This window comes from Procambarus clarkii, chromosome 45, assembly GCF_040958095.1.
Source record: "Procambarus clarkii isolate CNS0578487 chromosome 45, FALCON_Pclarkii_2.0, whole genome shotgun sequence".
Classification (NCBI taxonomy): domain Eukaryota; kingdom Metazoa; phylum Arthropoda; class Malacostraca; order Decapoda; family Cambaridae; genus Procambarus; species Procambarus clarkii.
The window spans coordinates 7,583,420-7,606,030 of record NC_091194.1 but is presented as its reverse complement, the minus strand read 5'-3'; the positions used below and the strand labels follow the sequence as shown (position 1 = coordinate 7,606,030).

Genomic DNA, 22,611 nt, shown 5'->3' with positions numbered 1-22,611 from the left:
AAATTGATATATAATACCCTCAGCACAAGGACTTTGGTGCACCTGGAGGGTCAGACACGGTGCTTTGGAGTCACTGAAGATAGTGTCATCCAGCTAGGATAGACATACTGAGAATGTCTGTTCACGAGCCCATTCTCTTCCAGAATTTTTAGTGCTATCACTCTTATGACCTCTAATGAGAACATTATATATGCCTTGCCTTGTGCACTGCAAGGGCACCCTGAGCATAGGAAAAAGCTTGAAAAATCAAGTCACTTTTCAAGGTGGCAGATGTTTACTGGAGAACTCAAATACTGATTGAACAATATATACTTGTAAGAGTTTCAAATGCTACAAAGCAGTGTACCTAAAACATCATACGATGTTCTGTGCAGTGCAAAGGTTAACCAAATCCATGAATTATAAACAAGCTTCGCTTCCACCTGGTAGCAGTAAACCTAGGAGAGAGCAAGTGAATTTTGCACTTGGAAAGCTAATAGTGTATGTGCATGTGTGTTCATATTTCAAGTTATGAACAATTTAAGTTTTATTTGCTCTCATATGTCAAGGTTACATTTCATAAGTTTGTTTAATGAGGACCAGTTTTGAACCAATTTTCTGATTGTGTGTTATGCCAAACATGCCAGCTAGGATTTATCAAGCATTTAAGTGTCCACTTAGGAAACCTGTACATCTTAACTCAGTCATGGCATCTTTGATTACACAAATTAAACAGTGTGAGCACCAAAGTTCTGCAAGGTTGTTTCTAACACTAATATCCTTGGATCGAAAATGACCTAGCAGCATTGCGTGGCTCATAAACTGTTTAATAAATACAGACTAAGCTGTCATGATAAGGGAAAGATGTATAGGACTTGTAAGTAGACACACAAATGCGTCCAGGTAATGGTGACCAATTGACCTCATAGTATTAAAGAGTTTATCAAATCTCCCTGTGTTACAAGAATGCCATTGTTCCTGATGTCTAGTGTGTATTGATCTGAAGGTGCCCAGTTGTGGACAGTTCTCTGGCTATCTTTATTAGTGTGTTCTGAGAGTGATTTAAAATACAATATATCAGACAAGCAATGTTTAAAGTAGTGGTTTTTGTGGGGATAATGCAGGATCCATCTATAAGCACAATGCCAGCCATGAATTAACATTTAATTGCTTTTCTGAGACATTTAGGCACACTCAGGGAAGACTTTATCATACCATAATATCATACCATAACATGATATCATACAATGAATCATACCAGCAGTCTTGGAGTTCAGCTTCTCTCCTGCCAGATCTCTTGGCTCAGGACAAAGTTGGCTCCACTGTAGGTATTGAATTTTTCAATTACTGACAGAATTTTTTTGGTAGGGTTTTCGAGTGCCTGTTTTCCAAGTGGGTGCAATATCTGAACTTTCAGCTTCAATTGTTTGTCTGGCTGCTTTACCCAACTCTTAGGAGCTCTCAGCAGGTCTGTTCTCATCAGTCTCATTAGCCCTTTTGTGATAAACTCCAGTAACATCCCAAGGAGAGACATTTGCAGGCATTCTGGAATGCCTAGACTTTACTGGCAACTTCCTGTTGTCTCCTGAGTATGATACATTCGTCTGCTTCGGGCCTCCTTTTTGGCATCAGGCAGCTGACTATTTTCCTACTGCACAATTACATCTGGGAATTGTTGGACATAAGTATGATCTTGGCTGCACATTTATGTCGTTTTAGTCACTTCTTTCCTTTGTTGAGAGAGACTCGCCCAAGAAGAACATGATCGTCGACTTTATGGGAGTCATTGCTGATACAATGTGAGCAACATTCCATGTGACCACCTTGTATGTGGTTCACTAGGTGGCATCATTCATGGCTTGTTTCCTGCTGCTGCTTCTGGATGTGTATTAGCATGTTGTGAGCCATTTGAGATTTGAATAGTGGTTAGGATTGCGGGTCAGTCACACATCTTTGAGACTCTCTTCTCCACGATAGCTTCCAGGATCTTCTCCCGACTCACTAGAAGGCTTTTTCTGGAGCTTCAGCTCTTGGAAATTAATTTCGTTGCTGACCCGACTACAGATGGGGGTAAGTGGACCTTTGTGTTTAGTTCTCTGGGATGTGGTTTTTCTTCTCTTAGTTGGCTCCATCTGGTTTCACTGCAACATGAGTAAACATTCCTTGTTTTTTTAGATTAGTTTCCCTTCTGTGGTACTTGGCAGTGGAAATTCCTGCCTAAAGTTGAAACTAAAGTGAGTTAAGGTCAGAGACAAAGCTCCGAGTGTAGATGGAGATTTTCTTTCAGAGCAAGTCATTTGATTGCTCCTATTGCCACCTGTTTTGTCCTGGCTTACCATGTGCTTATGGATCTCGTGCCATACTGAAAAAGTGGTGCTTACCTGGTATCTCTATTTTTTATATTTGTTGCTGGCATTCAGTTGCGGGTTGTGGGGTAGCAACCTGGTGGCTAATAGCATTTAGCAAAGCAATATTTGGGGGTCTGTTTAGAACTTAATATTTCTTGTTGGTAAAGTTTTGAAAAGGTCATTTCTTCTTTGGAATGAAGATTGGCCTAGTCTTGCTGGTTCATTACTTTGTAATGCCCTTGTGAGAGCAAAAATTTGCCTAAGGAAGCAACTGTTTGCTCAGCTTGCTCAGTAAAGAGTTTTTCATCTAGGCTCAAATTATATTTTTATGGTCAGTGACTCGATTCATTTCATGACTAAGAATCTACTTTGCTATCTCAGTACTATTGGGTAAAGTTTTAGGTTTTATGCAATCTTACAAGACTGATTTCGTTTTGGCTTGTTGGGCTCTAGTACAGTAATTCATTGCCTTGAAGCGTTATGCTTTTGCATTGATCGCCACATACATGTGGATCACCTGATTTGCTCGAGTTAAATGTCATATGCTCAACACTATTTCGTCTTGCCATGCAGCATTGTTGGAGTCTGTTCAGCTAGGTTTTGACCTTGATCTATCACTCACTTCTTGAACTCCATTCTGTTTGAGGACTATACGATTCATCTCCTGTTTTTAAATAAAGTTGTCTCCTCTTACATTAGACAATTGTGCTTGTGTGGAGCCTAATTGGTCTTTGGATAAGATGCTGTGCTTTTTCTGCTCTAAATTGTTTTGTGTATTTTTAATATCACTCCTAGGATAGTGCTTTTGCTAGCATAAGCAATGGGTAACAAAATTAGACATTCTCCACTATGTGACTTCATCTGCTTGTGGGACGATCTATGTTAATGTGACTGGTGAAGTCTCAAGGTTGTATTCCTGAAGTGGCAACAGATGGACCAACTGCATCACCTTGTAGTGAGATTTTCTTGTCCTCTGCAGCATGGGTGAGTATCCACCACTTTTAAAATTTTGAGCATGCTTTTAGTGTTGACGTCCATCAGAGACTAACCTGTGGGAGAAGAAAAATGAGTTCAGAAAACCAGCTTTAATCCCTGAACATTGCAGCTATTTAAAATTAATATATCGAAGTGCACAAGATTAAAAATAGTTAAATCAAATAGGGAAAAAATCATAAATGGCAATTGGAGCAAAGGAGGAAATCGTAGATAGCAAGTAGAACAGTGTGAAGGTTAAGACTGTTAAGTTCACTTTTCTGAGCATGTTGTTATGCTTTTTTTTTTTTTTTTTTTTTGAGATATATACAAGAGTTGTTACATTCTTGTACAGCCACTAGTACGCGTAGCGTTTCGGGCAAGACCTTAATCCTATGGTCCCTGGAATACGATCCCCTGCCGCGAAGAATCGTTTTTTCATCCAGGTACACATTTTACTGTTGCGTTAAACAGAGGCTACAGTTAAGGAATTGCGCCCAGTAAATCCTCCCCGGCCAGGATACGAACCCATGACATAGCGCTCGCGGAACGCCAGGCGAGTGTCTTACCACTACACCACGGAGATGCTCCTTCCACTATCTTGATACATCACGTTCACAATGGGGACACTCTTAATTACAGTATGAGGAGTGATTGAAGCGAGGTACCTTGCATTGGGAAGGTACTGCCACCTGTTGTCACTGAGACAGTGCAAGAGTATTTGTATTTTGGAGATCAGTTAATCCTAGGTTCCTATTGGCGATTGTTTTTGTGCATCACTCGGAATTCTAAAATGGTTTGTGTTCATGAACAGACATTCTTAGTATTGATCTATCCTGACTAAATGATGCTATCTCCAATACTTCCCAAGTACCATATTTGACCCTGCAGGGATGCTGTTGCTCATGTGATGTTATATATTGCTTTCCAGACTGTAGATAAGCTATTAAGGCTCATTGGAAATATGACCAGTTTGAGTGGCATAACATTCAGAAAGGTGCTTTTGTCAAACTCAATACTTGTTTTTTATTAATACAGTATTTTTAAAAGTGTTTTTTGTTGCAATCAATATACAGTATTCAGTAGGTGTTTCTTGGTTTGTTCCGAGTTTCATTTCATATATCTGCTATGTCTGAATTATGCAAGTCTGAAAAATTTGACAACAATAGTGATATGTTTTTTCATAATTTCTATTAAGAAGAGGTTTAGTGTTTTCAAAAGTATGAATTAGATGTTTTTATTGGTACCCATGACCTGCAGGTACCCTGTACCTGGCCTGCAAAAGGGTCGGGAGAAGATTGCCAAATAATCTGAATGGATGCATCAGCCTACAATAGGTCAGGTCACGGGTGAGCACTGGAGACCTTCGCTAATACTGTTTATGCTTGGTAATCCGAATTATAAGGGGCCCACTCCTATTTCATGTCAGATGAACATATGACTTAGCCAAAGTTCTTGCCAGGAATGTCCATAAATTAACAAATGTGATTTTTTTGTACCACAACCTAGTTATTTCCGCTATTTACTCATGCACTCCTTCCATTTCCTCATGCACTCATGTTTATCTGTGCATACCCATTGCTTACACCTGCCATGTATTCGAAAATGATTAACGTGAGGTCATTTGAGTTGCCCAAAGATTCAGGTAAACTGGAATTGGATTACCAAGTACTTACAGTATGTAGGTTGGTTGTTGGTCGGCAAATAATCTCTGCTATTGTATATGACCCATGACAGGTAATATGGCAATTGAGCAAATACTGCACTGTAATGGGCTAGATAAAATAGAAGTGTTCTTTTTTTATTCTGTAATTTCTTTATTATTGCTATGCCATTCTTGGCAAAGTCTGCACGTAATTTGATGCTTGATAAGATAAACCACTATTAAATACACCCTTGTATTGAATGTTTGGTATACCCATTCTTTTAATTTTATATAACAATGTATCTAAACATAAGCAAGGGGGTGATAAAACATGATAGAATGGGCAAGGGGAAAGGTAAGGAGATGGGGGAAGAAGGGAAAAGTGGGGAGAAAGGTAAAATTGGGGGAGGGGGGCAGAAAAGGAGGAGGAAAGATGTGGGAAAAGGGGATAATGGGAGAGGGAAGACAAAATATGTGGTGACAGGGGGAATGTGGGAGATGGGAAAAGAAGGGTGAAATGGGGCATGGGGAAAAAGACTATTATGGGCACTGCCAGATACCCATCCTAATGTGTGTAATTACCTAAGTGTAATTGCAGGATGAGAGCTACGCTCATGGTGTCCCGTCTTCCCTGCACATTTTGTCATATAATGCTTTGAAACTACTGACGGTTTTGGCCTTCCCCACCTCACTTAACTTGTTCCAACCGTCTATCGCCCTGTTTGCGATAGTGAATTTTCTTACATTTTTCGGCATCTTTGTTTAGTTGGCTTATGACCTCTTGTTCTTAAAGTTCCAAGTTGTGGAAATTTTGTTGATTCCCATTACTATTTTGTATGTAATGACCATATCGTTTCTTTCTTCCATCCTCTGATTTTGGCATATTTAATGCCTCTAACCTCTCCTTGTAGCTCTTGTCTTTCAGTTCCAAAAAGCTATTTAGCTGCATGTCTTTGCACCTTTTCCAGTTTGTTGATGTGCTTCCTAAGATCAGCGGTTGCACCATACAACTGCTGCATATTCCAGCGTTGGTCTCACAAAGGTCGTGAACAATTTCATTAGTATTTCACAAATCATGTATTTAAAAGCAATTCTGAAATTGGAAAGCAAAGCATAGGCTCCTCGCACAATGTTCTTTATATGGACCTCAGGTGATAGTTTTCTATCTAGAACCACCCTTAGATCTCTTTCTTTATCAGAATTTTTTAAAGCTTTTTCACATAATTTGTAGGTTGTGTGAAGTCTATTTTCTCCTGTTCCACATTCCATAACATGGCATTTATTCACATTAAATTCCATTTGTCAAGTGGTGCTCAATGTGGTATTATATTATATAATACTGTACTGTACTATAGTATTATATAATATATAATATTATACTACATATAATATTATATAATAATATATATAATGTTGTACCTAATAGCCAGAATTGCACTACATAAGCAAGGCTCTGTAAGCAAGGCTTAGTTTCTCTAACAGGCAAAGCCATTTTTCTTATTTTCAAATACTGTATGTCTTTCCAAATCTGTTCATTCCTAACAATATTATTGTAACAGGGACACGTTAGGATAGGGTAGTGTAGTGTAGGATAAGTTAGGTTAGGTTAGGTTTTGTCAAATTTGAATACTGTACAGTATTAGTTTTGACTCGTAAAAAAAATATCATTCTTTTTAATACACATCATTTTCTAAGGGAAAATCTTTGAAAATTGTTATATTTCAGGAAAATTCAGATTGTCAGGCACCTCTGGCTGTTGGGTACGAGATGTATATACTGTATCTATACACAGTACAGTATATAGATACTGTACAGATTGTATATAAATGTATTTTTATAGTAGATGCAATATACTGTATATCCATATCTATATATATCTATACTGTGGGTGTGTGTATATGTATATATATACACACTATATATATAAATATATACCCACAATATATATATATATATAGATATTGAAGTATTTCCCTTTGGTTTCTAATGATTTGGAACTCTCAGAGTCAAAGTTGTAACCATTGTAGTTCACCTCACAGATACAAAATAAATATATTTATGACTTTTAAAAGCCTTCCCTCTAAAGTAGTTAGTTATTATTCTCCTGACTTTGTTTTATCCAGTAAAGGGAACTTTATTTTTTCATCTAATGTATGAATTATTTATAGAGTAATGACACTGTAATATTAAGCCTATGCACAGCTGGTCCAAACCAGGTCAGTTAGTGATATTAAGCTGTACATATAAATTGTGTGTTTCCCATATAAATTGTTAATAAACTCCTCTATGACCCTGCTAATTTATAGTGATTGATGTATCTAGTTGCTTTTATTTTATAATTATGGAGTCTATAGTAATGGAAAGTGTAGGTTTTAAATAAAAACTGAAATATTTTTTCAAGGAGCCATATCTAATGTACACACTAGAATCTTATATGCATGTGTAATTCTATGGAATTTCTTCCTCAGAACGAAATAGAAGTTATGAGATGTCATCATTTGTAGAAACACAGGCTAGTAACTTATTGAAGGAGAGCCCGATGGAATTCGTTAACTACAACAAACGACAGTTAGCAAGAGTTTATCCACGTGGTACGCGGGTTGACTCTTCAAATTTCCTCCCTCATCAGTTCTGGAATGCAGGATGTCAGTTGGTGGCCTTGAATTATCAGACACTTGGTAAGGAAATTCATTGCAGAGAATAAGTCTCAATAACTTGGTTGAAACAAATAACCCAACTCGCACATATGAAATGAAAGTAATAACTTGATAAGGTCCAGGAGAGACTTAAATGTCATCACTTGCATTTCATTTACATGTGAATTTGGTTATAAAGAAATCAATTTTTTTGTTTTATCTATTTACAGATTATTTAACAAGCACAATATATTTACCAATATATTTTCTTTTGATGAATATAGTTCTTGCAATTCCTCATAGTGTTTAAGTACTAAAGCTTGATTAGAGTGGGATATATATGGACACACATTTAGTGGGCACCATTTGTTGAAACCGAGTGACGTTACATAGTAAACATTATGTAACATTGGTCGTTTTCAACCAACAGTGCTTACTGGGTAATGGTGTGATCTTGTGTTTTCTTTCCCCTTAATATTTATATTATAAAATAGAATAGTTCAGTTAATGTTTTCTCACAAACGGTAATTACGTTATCTATCCTTAATTTGAATACTATTTTCACACCATTATTTTTTTCTATGGAATTCTTCTGAATCCACGAAGGCTCCCGAGGCTTCCACTGAAGTCAAACCACAGTTTCACACAATCCCCCAATGCACTCTGGCTTATTCAGAGTGCATGGATTGTAACCTGGGATTCAGAAGAATCCCACATTGCAATCCTTTTACCATGTCGTGATCTAGTTGTCTAAAGCATGTGCTTGGGAGTACCCAGACCATAGGCTTGAATCCTCTTGACGGATCTTACGGATTTTCTCATTGACGCATCATGTTAATGTGATTTCTGTGTATTAAAAGAGGAAGCATCAGAGGTAGAATTCCTGGACGACAGAATCAGAGTGCACAGGGGAATTGTGTAAAACCCTGGTTCAGCTTCAGGGGGAAGCCTCAGGAACCCTTGTGGATTCAAAGAATCCTAGGTTGCAATTTTTTTACCGTATCATGGCCTAGTTGTCTATCACGGATCTTATAGATTTTCTCATTGATACTTCATGTTAGTGTGATTTCTCTGAATATTTATATTTTAATGTAGTTTTATTTCTGTAATTATATTTTAAAAATTCAATGCATTTCTGAGCTAAGATCCCTTGGATGCTCCCTGAGCTAGCACCATTATGGTTCACTTAGGCTTGTATCTCATACTAGGATACATGTTATATATCCTAGTATGAGATACATAACATTCATACTCTTTGGAGATACCTGGATGATACCTAGTTCTTCTACTCCCCCAAGCCCGGTCCGAGGCCAGGGGCAATATACAGTACCATAATAGGTGCTTTTGTAAATGGTCTTGTTCAGAAAAAGGGTGATAGTGGCGAGTCTAACTCAAGCCTCCATTGAGGGACCAGTTCCTTATAAGGTGAAATAATAATGTCCTTAACCCTTAAGGGGTCTCTGAAGAGATTTACACCCATGTGCAAGAAAAAATTCAATTTTTTTTTCGTCTTCTAAAAATGTTAATTTGTGTTCTCTGAGCATGGGGGTGAAAAAAATCGTAGGCGACATATTTTGGGCACAATAGGCCAAGGAAATCTGGCAAAATTTGGCTGTTGACAGAACAGTCATCAGAGGCAGTCATCGTCACCTGAGCTGTCAGGTGGGAGTTGCCACAAAGATATTATTATCTAAATATTTCAATGTCTGATTTTTTCTTAGTTTTTTGCATTAATATTATTCAATAGTGTGTAGTGTGATAGATTTATATAATGTGTGAATCATCGTTATACTCAAAAGTATGGTGTTCATATTACCCTGGAAACACAAACCGAAACTGTCCCTATTTTCCGCTTGTTACAGCTTGTAATAAAGTTGTTACATCTTGGCTTAACATGTTTATGATGTATTAGAACATTGTTACAAATTGCTATATTGGTTGTTATAACTGGTTAGGTGGTGTTAAAACTTGTTTGAACGTTGTACCAAAGTCATAATTTCTGTGTATGTTTGGTGAGATTAGTGATTCAATAATTACGTTCATAAAAACAAATAGTTTTGCTGTTATTACACTATATACACACATTATATATAAGTATCTACATGTTTTGTTCACCACAACTGTACAACTAAGCTGATATAGTTAATTCAGGCAATAAGAGACGTCGCTACACACACACACACACAGTCAGCTGCCTCCCTCACTCATTCAAGGTTAGGTGCACTAAAATTTCTCCCACAACAATACTGTTTGTAGTGTTATTACACTATATACACACATTATATGTAAGTATCTACATGTTGTATGCACTGTAACTGTACACCTTAGCTTGTAGGGTGCCCAAAGAGCAGTGGCCACCCTCTACACAGTTAGACAAGTCATGCAGACAACGTCACCTCCATCACCCAAATGGCTCCTCCCAACATAATACTTTTGCTGTTATTACACAAATACACACATTATATGTATCTACATTTGTGTTCACCATAAAGAACCACTGAGCTGGTATGGTGAAAGCAGACAATAACAGGTGGCCACACAGTCAGTAAACGACGCTATCTCCCTCCCTCTCTCAGCATTACTCCTCCCACACAGCGCTAATTATCACAACAATCCTGCTATTATCACAATCCTGGTCATTTTTATCACAGTCAGGGGTCATCTGTAATATCGTCATCGCTAAATAATAGCAGTTACATATTTATTTTGACATTTTTAGGCGATGCTGTGGTCACAAGCTGAACAGCAATGCTGTTAGCTCATGCTGCGTGCGCCAGCCTTGGTTGCTCCCACAGTACTGTGGCCCTCACAATGGAGAATATTGCCCATGATTTTTTTTTTTAAACATGGCCTCTGTTTACAAGAGCCCTGAGGAAGCTGATGTGAACCCCCTGTAGCCGTGGGCCATTTGACTCGTGCCCGGCACCCAATTACGTATATATACGCCATGCGCACGGTAGGACATGTTACTCAAGGCGTATATATACTCCATGCACAGTTTAATGGTTAATGCTGCTTATTACAAATTATTGGCAACACTATGAAAGCCAAATATCACCCTGCTACTGGTTAAGCTAAACTTCCTCATCACAAGTATATTAGTAGTAGAAGCAGTCACTTTGTCTTGTGCTTAGTGTCCACCTACATAACTTTACCTCTATGGTGGTCAATAAGATTAGTTTTTAGCCGTTTAATTCATTGTGATTATTCTCTCAGCACAGGGAGTTCTATCTATGCTTTACAATTCACTTCATGGCATGTATGACTAGTTTTCTGAGAGGGCATTCCCAAGCAGCTCCACGAGACGAGACAGGATCAGTTGATGCCTTTGGGAGCTAGAACCAGAATCTGGCTCTTAATGAAGCAAGGAGTGTTTGTGGATCAGCAATCAGGCCAATACTAACAAGAGATTCATTAGAAATCAAACATAGTTCTGTGATAGCCTATGGGTCTGTTACTTAAGCTCTTCAGCTGTGGCTTTGTCAATAGCCAGTGCTTTGCTGAAATTAGATTTTTGTCTCCAGTGTTCTTGTGTGTTAAAATCAAAGTGTTTGAGATGGCAGCAATTTTGTTGATTGGTGCATCTCGCTTCCTTGAAGTTCAACTCTCTGGTAGCATTTTGGCAGTTCTCCAAAAGTGCATTGTTTCATTCAAGTGTGGTTTCCTCTTGGTGTCTGCTCTTGTCGTGGGCTTCCTTAGCTGTAGCCAATCTTTTGGCTTCTGAAGAGTAGTCCTCAGCATGGTTCATAATATGGTGCTTGTGGATGGCCTCTCTCATTTTCATCTAATTGGGACACAGTGGGAGGTGAATGAGACTTCCTTTCTGTAGAAATAGAATTTGTTCAGCTTCCTCTATATGAAACCACAACATGCCTGTGACTTAATTTCCTAACTAGAAAAAGTTTGTTGTTCAGAGCCCAGTGACAAGAATTTTTTGCTTGCAGCTTCCTGCACTCTTGGCCAAAAATGGGTCTCATTCCATCGGAGTTCTCTCTTTATTCCAACTTGGCTTCTCTGAGCTGATATAAACTGTATCCTCTACCCTGTGTTCATCTTATGCTTGTGTGTCTGGGCTTTGTGCCTCTCAGTTTGGTCCCCTGTTCATAAAGCCATGCATCTTGGCTCCTTGTTCCAAGGCCTTCTCAGTCTTCTACAGGTGATAAACCTCATTCATCTCTGCATTCATGATCACTGCAAATTTATCACTGTTATGGCTTTTTACCACATCCTCGCAAATAGCCTATGTTTTCTGGAAAGTTGAACTGTTCAGCTTTGATTCACAACCTCGCCATGGAGGTCATACTCTGTATCTTTAGCTTCAGTATCTGATTTATTTTTGTATTCTCTTGCTTTAGTTCAGTAAAACAGGATAAGTTGCCTCAGGGAGCATTTAGAGGCCTCGGCTCAGGAATAGGCTGATGAACACAAGAAAAATCTTCAGAATGCTCCTTGGTCAAGTTGATTTTTGCTGCCACCTAGTGATGGCAGGGATACTTTACTTCTTTAACCAGTAGTTAAATGGAGTGGAAATTAACTTTCCATTTGTTGCCAGTTATCAATTGCAGGGGGAATGTTAAGGGTATTGTGCTTTAGTGTTTTAGGAACTGGTCCCTCAGTAGTGGCTTCTGATGCCACTGTAGCCCTTCCCCTCCTTTTCCTTGACAATATAATTTACATGATAATTTATATCATGTAAATATATATCATATTATATCAAGTATCTTTAATTTATAAAGATACTTGCCATGGTGGTGGATAAGGAAGATGGGTCTTTATCAGCCCATAATGGCTCTGGCTCGGGCTTTATCTGAGGGACCATCCCAGAAATAAGCGTTTCCCTATGTTCAATGCTCTATCTTCTTTTTCAGATCTTGCAATGCAGTTGAATCTAGGAATTTTCGAGTTTAATAACAGATCTGGATACCTTCTTAAGCCCGACTTCATGAGAAGACCAGACAGGCGATTTGATCCATTTGCAGAGTCAACAGTAGATGGTATTATTGCTGGCACAGTTTCTGTTAAGGTTAGTAGAGAAAAAAAAATGACGTTTAATCAGTCAATGCTACATTGTTCCATAATATATCATTTTAAAAGTTAGTCTTCTAATCGAGGGAGATCAAGGATTAAGGGTTCAATTGAAGTTTACTGATGCCGCTTCACTTAAAGCGGGCATTCTCAAACTGGGATTTGTAATCATCTAGGGGTAAACATGAAGGTTTCCAGGAAGTCCATCATTTCAAAAGCTTTTTAGAAGCCTGTGTAGTACCATTGTACATAGAATTAATGTTAATTTGTTAACCTTTTATTTTCAGTGTCTCGGTAACTGGGGTTTAGTGTGTGTCACATCCACCATACAAGGGTTAAATAAATGCAGGTAACCAGTCTTAATACATATACAGTGTTCTATAAAACTATAAATCCCAAGGAGGAAAGGAAAGACCTCATGTTTACATGCACCTGGAGTCTGGGCAGACTGCTTGCTTTCTGTGAGGTCCTGGGCCATTTTTCTTGATACCCGCTATGTTGTAGGGGGATGCCGAAGATACTACGTATAGGTGGGTATGATGGTGTGATAACTTGGGGTATTTGGTGAGAAAAAGTTTGGAGAATCACAGATCTAAATAGAGTTTAAGCTGAAATTTTGTAAAAAGAGTTCACTAAGAAGGGATGCCCCCTTCTTAAAAGAATACAGGGGAGGTTAGAACGAAATCTGGGAGGAAGCAAAATGGATGAATGAAGAGAGAGAGAAAATAATTATCTTTGCTTCAAGATAATAGGACACAGGGAGAACAAGAATGGAGACAAGAGAGATGTCATAATATACACACAGAAAATACTGAAAGGACAGGGTTCCAAAATGGCACATTAAAATTACAATGAACTGGAGTGAGAGATATGGTAGGAAGTGTAAAATAAATTAAATTAAGAGTTAGGGTGCCTTAAATAAGCACAATTAGAGAACACAGTGTAATGATCAGAGGCCTATGACTTAACCTCCTGCCAACAAATATAAGAAATGTCACTGAAATGGTGAAAACATTCTAGAGGACACTACTAGTTTCTGCAGGAGATACCGCACTGGCCTGGCTGGTTTATAAAGTAAGAGTAAACATAGTACTGTATATATACTGTACAGTGAAACCTCTGGTAGTGATCGTCGTCCTTTTTGGGTTACGAATTCAGTTTCTTCAGAAAATTTGAATCAGATTACGAACTTTGTCTCGCCTTGCGACTTTGTTGATACACGTAAGGGTCGACCGAGCAAGTGGTTCCTGGTGGCACGGAGGCACACTTCTGTATCAGTGTCATCCGTGTGGTGACGATCGCACTTGAATATTGTATTAGAGAGGACAACAGGATGAATGGTGGGAGGACTGGATGGATGGATGGATGGTGAGCAGACTGAATGGTGGGGGAGCTGGATGGATGGATGGTTACCTTATCTTGAGGTTACCTTGAGGTGTTTTCGGGACTTAGAATCCCCGTAGCCCGGTCCTCGGCCAGGCCTTTTTGTTGCTGGACTGGTCAACCAGGCTGTTGGATATGGCTGCTTGCAGCCTGACGCACGAGTCACAGCCTGGTTGATCAGGTGTTCTTTGGAGGTACTTGTCAAGTTCTCTCTTGAACACTGTGAGGGGTCGGCCAGTCATGACCCTTATGTGTCGTGGAAGAGTGTTGAACAGTCTCGTGCCTCTGATGTTGATTGAGTTCTCTCTCAGAGTACCGATTGCACCTTTGCTTTTCAACAAGGGTATTCTGCACATCCTGCCATGCCTCCTGGTCTCATGTAGTGTTATTTCTGTGTGCATGTTTGGGACCAGCCCCTCTACTATTTTTCATTTGTAAATTATTATGTATCTCTCCCACCTGCGCTCAAGAAAATACAGATTTAGGCATTTTAGTCGGTCCCAATAATTTAGATGTTTTACTGAGTGGATTCTAGCAGTAAAGGATCTCTGCACTCTCTCCAGGTCAGCAATTTCTCCAGCTTTGATAGGGGCTGTCATCATGCAGCAGTATTCCACTCTAGAGAGCACTAGCATCTTGAAGAGTATCATCATAATTGGTATAGCATCTCTAGTTTGAAAAGTTCTTGTTATCCAACCTGTTATTTTTCTTGCAGTTGTTACTGCTACTTTATTGTGTTCCTTAAAGGTAAGGTCTTCCGACATGAGTACACCCAAATCCTTTACATTGCTTTTTCGTTCTATGTTATGATTTGATTGTGTTTTGTACGTGGTCTCTGCTTTATATTTTAATTTTTTCCATGGCGCAAGAGCTGGAACTTATCCTTATTAAATACCATATTATTTTCTTTAGCCCATTGAAAGACCTGTTTTACATCTGATTGGTAGGGGAACTGGATGGATGGATGGTGAGAGGACTGGATGGATGGTGAGGGGGAACTGGATGGATGTTGTGGGGAACTGGATGAATGGCAAGGCGAGTAGGACGGAGAAACTGGTTGTGGGGAAAACTGATTGGGGGGAGGGAAATTGGTTGGGGGGGGGATGGGAAAGAAATTCTTTTAGAAACACGAGCCCTAGAATCATGTAAGGTTAGAACACATGGAGGGCGAGTGGGTGGGCAGGTGATAGAGTGGACGGATGAGTAGCAGGGTGGAGGGGGGGCAGCAGTGGTTGGGCAGGTGGGCAGTAGTGAGATGGTTGGCAGAGTGGGGCATAGTGGGTGGGCATGCAGGCAGCAGAACAAGTGGGTGGCTTATGGTAGACTGAGGAGGTGGGTGGTAGGGCAGGTATAGAGTGGGTGGGTAGCAGGGCAGTCAGGAGACAGTGGGTGGGGCAGATGAGTAGCAGGATGGGTGGCCAGAGTGGCAGTGGTGAGAGAAGGCAAGCTTCTGGCTAGGACTAACACAGAAGCTGGTCACCCCCGGTCCCTTCTCAATATCCCTCATCCCCCACACAGGTCCCTCCCTGCTACCTTCATCTCCCCATCTAGCACCTTCCCCGCTTCTTCCATCTCCTTATCCCCTCACACTGCCCCCCCCCCCCCCCAACTGAACCCCTCCCAGCCATATGGACGGCATTAATACAAGAGTTGTTACATTCTTGTACGGTGGGCTTCGTTGTTACCAGCTGATAGATTGGGAGGCAGACTCCTCGAGTGCCTGACATTTAACTTATTGTTTGCTAACTGATTGGTTGCGACTGTGAATGCGTGACTGACCGTAAATGCTTAACCGGTTGATACAACAACAGTGAATGCCTGACTGCCTTTGGTTATAACTGCCTGTGGCTGGTCTTGACTGAATGCTTGACTGACATGTTGTGACTACCTGACTGGCTTTGACTGGTTCTGACTGGTCCTGACTGGCTGCCACATAACAGAGGCAAAATGTGTGAAAGGAAAATCTGGAACCAGTGATGCAGATATGAAAGTGTTTAAGGCAAGCAGAGGATAGTCTCACCACCACTTCCGTCCTCCTCACCCTCCCCATACACCAACATCACTCCTCCCTCCCTCCCTCCCTCCCTCCTCACCATCTCTCATACGCCAACAAGAGCCCCCCTCAGCAAAGATAAAGTACAGTTAAATGTTCACTTGTTTTATTTACTGTTTTAAGTTAATATTTTTGGGTGTGTGGAACAAATTAATTCAATTTACATTATTTCACATGGAAAAATTTGTTTTGGGTTGTAAATTTTCGGTTTACGAGCCGTCGCTGGGAACGGATTAAATTTGAAAACCAAGGTACTACTGAATATTGAAACTAGTGTGCATTTGCCACTGCATTACATGTTAACATATGCTATAACTGATAGTTAATTATAGTTTAAAAAATTTGTTATTTTTATTCCATTGCAGGTGATATCTGGCCAGTTTTTGTCTGACAAGCGTGTTGGCTGCTACGTTGAAGTCGAGATGTATGGTTTGCCTGCCGACACAGTTCGTAAGCGATTTAGAACTAAAACTGTTCCTAACAATTGCATAAATCCTGTTTGGGATGAAGAACCATTTGTTTTTAAAAAGGTAAATAAAAATACATGATGTAATTTTTGAATTTAGGAATACAGTATTTGAATTTATTTACTCAATTGAAACTGTGCAATTCAAGCATAATTAGCTATTGATGAAAACCCCCAATGTTGAATGCAATGAAATGCCTTGTTCTGCTAGAGCCCTGGTGGGTTCCCTCAAGCAAACTTGACGAGATTGCTCCATACTAAAAGAGTCACATCAGTCACTGGAGTTCTTTTTGACCTACTAGGAATCAGAGCCATAATTTGGTCCCCTCCCCCTTCCCTCACAGAGGAGCAGACCCAGTGGGCCTGTTTGGTTGCTTGAACGTCAACCATCATCAGGGAATAATGTCTGACTGATGTTAAAGCAACTAATAATGCCCACTGGGAAGAGTGAGCGACAATTTGCCATCTCGCTGGGAGAGCATCCAGAAGTGTCTAGTAATCTAGTAGTTTGGATATAGACAACAGGCACAAAACATCTTAACACTATCTATCTATTATTCCTAAGTTCATCATTATGAATCTTTAGTTTCAAAGAACTTCATTAACTAATTACTTAATACCAATGACAATGGGACACTGACATTCAAAATTTTAGTATAAATAGTTCCCATTTAAACTGTTTACCCAATAATATATAATGGGAAAATACTAATCGATTCCACTTTTCAGGTGGTATTACCTGAACTTGCCACTATACGAATTGTAGCATATGAAGAAGGTGGCAGAGGGAGTTTGGGTAATCGTGTCCTTCCTATAGTAGGCCTTAGACCTGGATATAAACACATAACGCTACGAAATGAGGCCGGACAACCACTGGGAATTACGTCACTCTTTGTACATGTTAAGGTAGGTCTAACATTCGACTCATCACAATCGACTTGAGAATGGTCCAGGACGGACCGAAACGTCGTCGTCCCTTCAATTTCTAGTGTGTGGTCTGGTCAACATTAATTCAACATTAAATCAGCATTATCGATGTTAGTTTAATATTGAATCAATGTTGATAATGTTTATTTAATGTTATATTATTGTTACTCCTTGATATTGTGCCCACTGGCTATGTGATGGCTTTCTGGCAAATACATGTCCAAGTTTCAGCTTTAATTTGTTATACCTGCTTCTAAGGCACACACTTGCCTATCAGAAGTGATCCTCTACATCTCCAAGTTTCCATTTTAACTTGTTATAGCTGCTTCTTAGGCATTTGCTTGCCTGTCAGATGTGGTTAGGCTCCTTGATAGTCAGTAGCTCGTCTCTCAGATTCAGGCCGAGATGGCTTGGCTGGAGGAGAAGAGTTCATTGCCTGGCTTTATGTTAGCTTCTGTGGCAGCTGTAGCCTTGTTCACGAGGCTAGCTCTAGTCCTCTGAGGCTGCAGAGTTCATTTCCCAGTTAGGGTTCCTTTATTCTGTGGTTTTAATCTCGAACAGAATAATTAAAAAACTAGTATGTGAACTCCAATTGCCATATCCATAAAATTTACAAAATATCTGAAATTACCTTTATGTTCAGGATTATCATTTTGAATGTTTTTTTTTTTAATTCTGACCTTGGATAATTCAGTTTTGGAGAGATTGACTGTTCACTGTACAATATTTGAAACATCTTATCTTCCTGGGAGACTAATGTATTATCTTTGTAACAAGTGATAAGAAAAGAAGTTAGAGTACTGTACATCTGTTTTCCAGGTTGGTGACTACGTTCCTCATGGTTTAAGCGATTTTGCTGAAGCTCTAGCCAACCCCATCAAATATCAGAGTGAACTGGAGAAGAGAGCACAGCAGCTCTCAGTTTTCCAGGATGACGAGGAGATGGAGGTGAGCGAGGGTGCTATAATTTTTACAAATACTAATTAAACAAAATTATATTAATTATAGTGTGTCTTTACAATGTTATGAAAAGCATAAATTTTCCATATTTTTTTATGGAACAGGCCACAATCAAGGTAAGTTGCCCACCTAGCGATAATGAGTTACCAAGTTTAAAAGCGCAAGATGCAATAAATATAAATTGTAATCTAAGTGTGAGGTGTTAAGAATATCGCGTTTTAACCATAAGGTTACTTCCACAGACTCGTCTGTAAGGACGAGTAATCAATGTGTATCCGGGAAAATGAATGCTATCTAACAAAGGTCACCTAGTAGTGACTGAGGAAATGAGGTTTAGCTCTTTATGCCCTGCATGGCAGTAGTCTGGTTATAAAATGACTGTGTACCGAAATAATGGGATGGTATAGCACTATTTTAAGATTAGCCACAGATAGTACCTTCTCACAAGCAGTGTGTCATAATAATATTAATTAGAAATGCTGTATTAGGTGACCCTACATGAAGAAGGGATACTCATTTCCCAAGTTGCTGAAAAGAAGTGTGATGGAACCTTGTTGAGAGTAATAATAAAGCGCACTTAATCAACTAATAACAGCATAGTAGATGGAGTGTGTGCGCACGAGTGTGTGTGTGAGTATTTTTAAAGCTAGTAAGTTTGTTTATTCAAATCATTATAGATTATGTCCACAATGAAATTATATAATTCATGATAGCTTGTAAGGCTTTTTGAGGTCTCCACCCCCCTCCCCATGGCCAGTGACTGACTTTTTCCAGGATGTAACCCACAACAGTTGCCTCACTCCTAGGTACCTATTTACAGTACTACTAAAGTAAACAGAATCTTCATGTGTAAAAAAAAAAAATCCAAATGCCTCATCCTGCCTTGGAATTGAATCAAATATCTTTCAATTCTGAGCTGAATGCACTCAATAAATTCTACTCATATGATTTACAACACAAATTATTACACATTCATTGCGGCCAAGCTGTAACTGCCTGGACAATTTTTTATAGCACGTTGCCTTATTTAATATATTAAGCAATGTACAAGATCTAATAATTTTCTTAGTGTCAATATTTTGTTTACCAATATTTATTTTATGCCATAACAGCAAGAAGGCATAGATGGTGAACCTCCTCATACTCCAGCTAAAAAAAACGAAAGCCAGGGGCTTAGTGGAGAAGGCTCGTTAATTCCTGGGGAAGAAGGACAGGTTAAGGTCTTCAAAACTAAAAGTAACGGTGAAGTTCCAGATGCGACAGTGCCTGCACACGAGAGCACACCCATAGGAGCACGTATGTTCTATTGAGTCTATTTTTGAGAATACATTCTTATGCTCTGTATTTAGATTTTGTAACTGGTCAGAGATCATTGTTATTTTATTTTCAACAAGCAGATTAAAACTCTTGATCATATTTTTTTGGAACATTAGAATCAAGAAAAATGCAGGAATCCTATTGGCCCACATAAGGCAGCTTCTTTTTGTTACCCAGTAATTTGTTCCATAAATCAACCACCCTATTTCTAAACTAGTATTTACCCAGAACTTTCCTGGATCTAATCCTATCTAATCCATATCTATTCCTTTGTGTTCCAGTTTGTGTTGGTACATTTTAACACAGTATTTATTTATTATTATATGTATTTGATATTTATTTGATATTTATTTGTAGTTACATATATGGAAGATCAAGTTATGGTGTCTTTTCCAAATATTTTTAAGTCCAGTTTCAGTCAATGAAAGATCTTTACCATATATCTCAGCTGTATTACAGCATACAAAAAAACAAAGATGCAAAATCTGACATTTCTAAAAAAGAAGTTATATTATAGGGAAATATTATATTAACACTGTAAAATTTTGTATTATATATTTAAGGACAAAGGTAGATGAGCTTGGGCATAGCAGTAGTTGTAGACAGTGCTTACCTAACATGTAAACATGCTCATTGTTCTCTGTTATATCAATAAATTAAGAATATTATACATTTCAAATAAATTAGTGCTTTGACTGTAGAATGCAAAATGGTTTGATTGATGAGAATAGTAATTAAATTTAAAATGTTTAATTAATTGGAAGACCAATTTTCTACAAAACAAAAATAACTTGTACCTAACCAGAAACCCAAGAAACTCGCCTAACCTATGAAGGCCAATACATAGAAAGTGTCACTTATGGCATTTTAATTTTTACCAATATTGTACATACCTATTGTATACCTGTTGATAATTCTGAGGATCAACATCCCTGTGGCCCGTTCTCTGACCGGGCCTCCTGGTTGGTGGTGTGGTCAACCAGGCTGTTCAGTGCAGCTGTTTGCAGCCTGACATAAGAGTCAGTCTGATTGATCAGGTATCCTTTGAAGGCATTTATCAAGTTCTCTTTCAAACACCAAAAGAGGTCAGCCAGTTTTTCCCTGTATGCTACTGTCAGAGCACTCTTATTTAATGCTTAATTAGTAATAAGATAATTATATTGCTTTCAGTACTGTTTATTGATAAGGGTATATAAGACTTGGAACACTTTGCTAACCTCTTGCCTGTAGCAGCTGACTAACGTATGGTGGTGGTCTTGCTCCGCAGGTCGGCAGAACTCAACCAAGCCTCACTTGAACACAAAACCAAGTGAAGAAAAGCCTGATCGAGAAAAGGATTGTTCTCTCACTCTTCTAGGTACATGCCAGTGAGCTTTATAGTAGTACTAAACTGACATAATAACCTTTTAGTATCAGATATTTTGATAACACTGATATATGGTATTTAATAGATGATCTACGTAGTTGGGATGAATTTGATCATTATTGCAAATCTGTGGTTTATTAACCCCTACACTAGTTCAGTTGCTGTTTGTGATTACCTCCCATGTGTAAATCACTGAATTTTGTAAGTGATTTGTAATCTATTTTTTTGTGGAGCACACAACAATGTAGTTCTGTACTTTTAAATAGCCGAGCAGTCCAAGGGTTAACATTCATATTTGTCAGTATTCATTTATATTTAGTATTTTTGTGGCCATGATAATTGATCAGAATAACCTCTGTAGAATATCTTACAAGATACTTGCGTGAACAATATTTTGCATGTTGTTGTGTTACCCTCATTGGTGTTTATTGCAATAACTCCTTTATCATAAACATGTGCTGCCTTTGTAGTAACTCTCCATTGGGTACCATTGATGAAAGTGACTGACATTACATACTGAACAGTATGTAACATTGGTCACTTTCAACCAATGGTGCCTATTGAATCCACTTTGTGCAAGTTGTGTACCTGGGTTCCAGGTTGGGCTTGGAGAGCAGAACAACTCTCAAAACCCACTATGGGTAAAACTTGGGAGGTGCATTTAATGCATTATTATAGCACAAAAATATTATCATATATAAATATAATTTTGTTGTACAAGTCAGAATTTTAAAGCCCGTGTTACTTTGATGATTTGTTAATACAGTATACCTTGAGGTTGCCTTGAGGTGCTTCTGGGGCTTAGCGTCCCCACGGCCCGGTCGTCGACCAGGCCTCCTGGTTGCTGGACTGATCAACCAGGCTGTTGGACGTGGCTGCTCGCAGCTTGACGTATGAGTCACAGCCTGGTTGATCAGGTATCCTTTGGAGGATATAGCACAGGATCCTTATATTATGATGGGATTCCACATGAATAATTGATTTATGTTGAATTATGTTGTTATTGGAGATATACTGTATATGTGTCAAGACAATTAGTTTTGATAGGCCTGCATAAATTATAAAATTTACATAGGTCTACTACTTCAAAATAACATTTCATACATATAATTTATTATAATACACTATGAACTATATTATATATTATATATATATATATATATATATATATATATATATATATACACACACACACACACATATATATACACATACATGCATGCATGCATGCATGCTACTGAATGACAGGAAAAGACAAGGCCTCAGATCAGCTCCAGACATGGCAACACAGGTACAGTGCTAGAAACCAATTCTGGAAAAAAGAAAAAAAAAAGAAAAAGGGATCTGACAAATGCCACATGTACACAACCCACAACTTTCACAACTGACAATGCAAACAAGAGGTAGAAGAGGCTAGCCATGAAGATCACCAATATGGCCAAAAGCAAAAGTGGCATGAAGACTGACATGCACATAGTGCGCAAAGAACACTGGTTCCTCCCCTATCCTCTGAACCCTAGGGCTAGCTGAAATG

The 22,611-nt window shown here is 38.8% G+C and overlaps 1 protein-coding gene and 1 long non-coding RNA gene across 11 annotated transcripts in view; one reads left to right on the top strand and one right to left on the bottom strand.

Annotated features, from left to right (window-relative positions):
* The window catches only part of Plc21C (Phospholipase C at 21C), a 298,940-nt gene that overhangs the window by 262,626 nt on the left and 13,703 nt on the right, over nt 1-22,611 (top strand). For all 10 annotated transcript variants that reach the window (XM_069301328.1, XM_069301327.1, XM_069301326.1 and 7 more), the window contains 7 exons: nt 7,413-7,622; nt 12,449-12,603; nt 16,407-16,571; nt 17,237-17,413; nt 18,254-18,382; nt 19,507-19,690; nt 20,979-21,068. In XM_069301328.1, the coding sequence (XP_069157429.1) occupies nt 7,413-7,622; nt 12,449-12,603; nt 16,407-16,571; nt 17,237-17,413; nt 18,254-18,382; nt 19,507-19,690; nt 20,979-21,068 (1,110 nt within the window). The remainder of the gene's footprint in view (nt 1-7,412; nt 7,623-12,448; nt 12,604-16,406; nt 16,572-17,236; nt 17,414-18,253; nt 18,383-19,506; nt 19,691-20,978; nt 21,069-22,611) is intronic.
* LOC138350452 (uncharacterized) overlaps nt 1,130-22,611 on the bottom strand; it is a 38,066-nt gene continuing 16,584 nt past the window's right edge. The window contains exon 2 of the long non-coding RNA XR_011222102.1: nt 1,130-3,376. This is a non-coding gene — a long non-coding RNA (uncharacterized lncRNA). The remainder of the gene's footprint in view (nt 3,377-22,611) is intronic.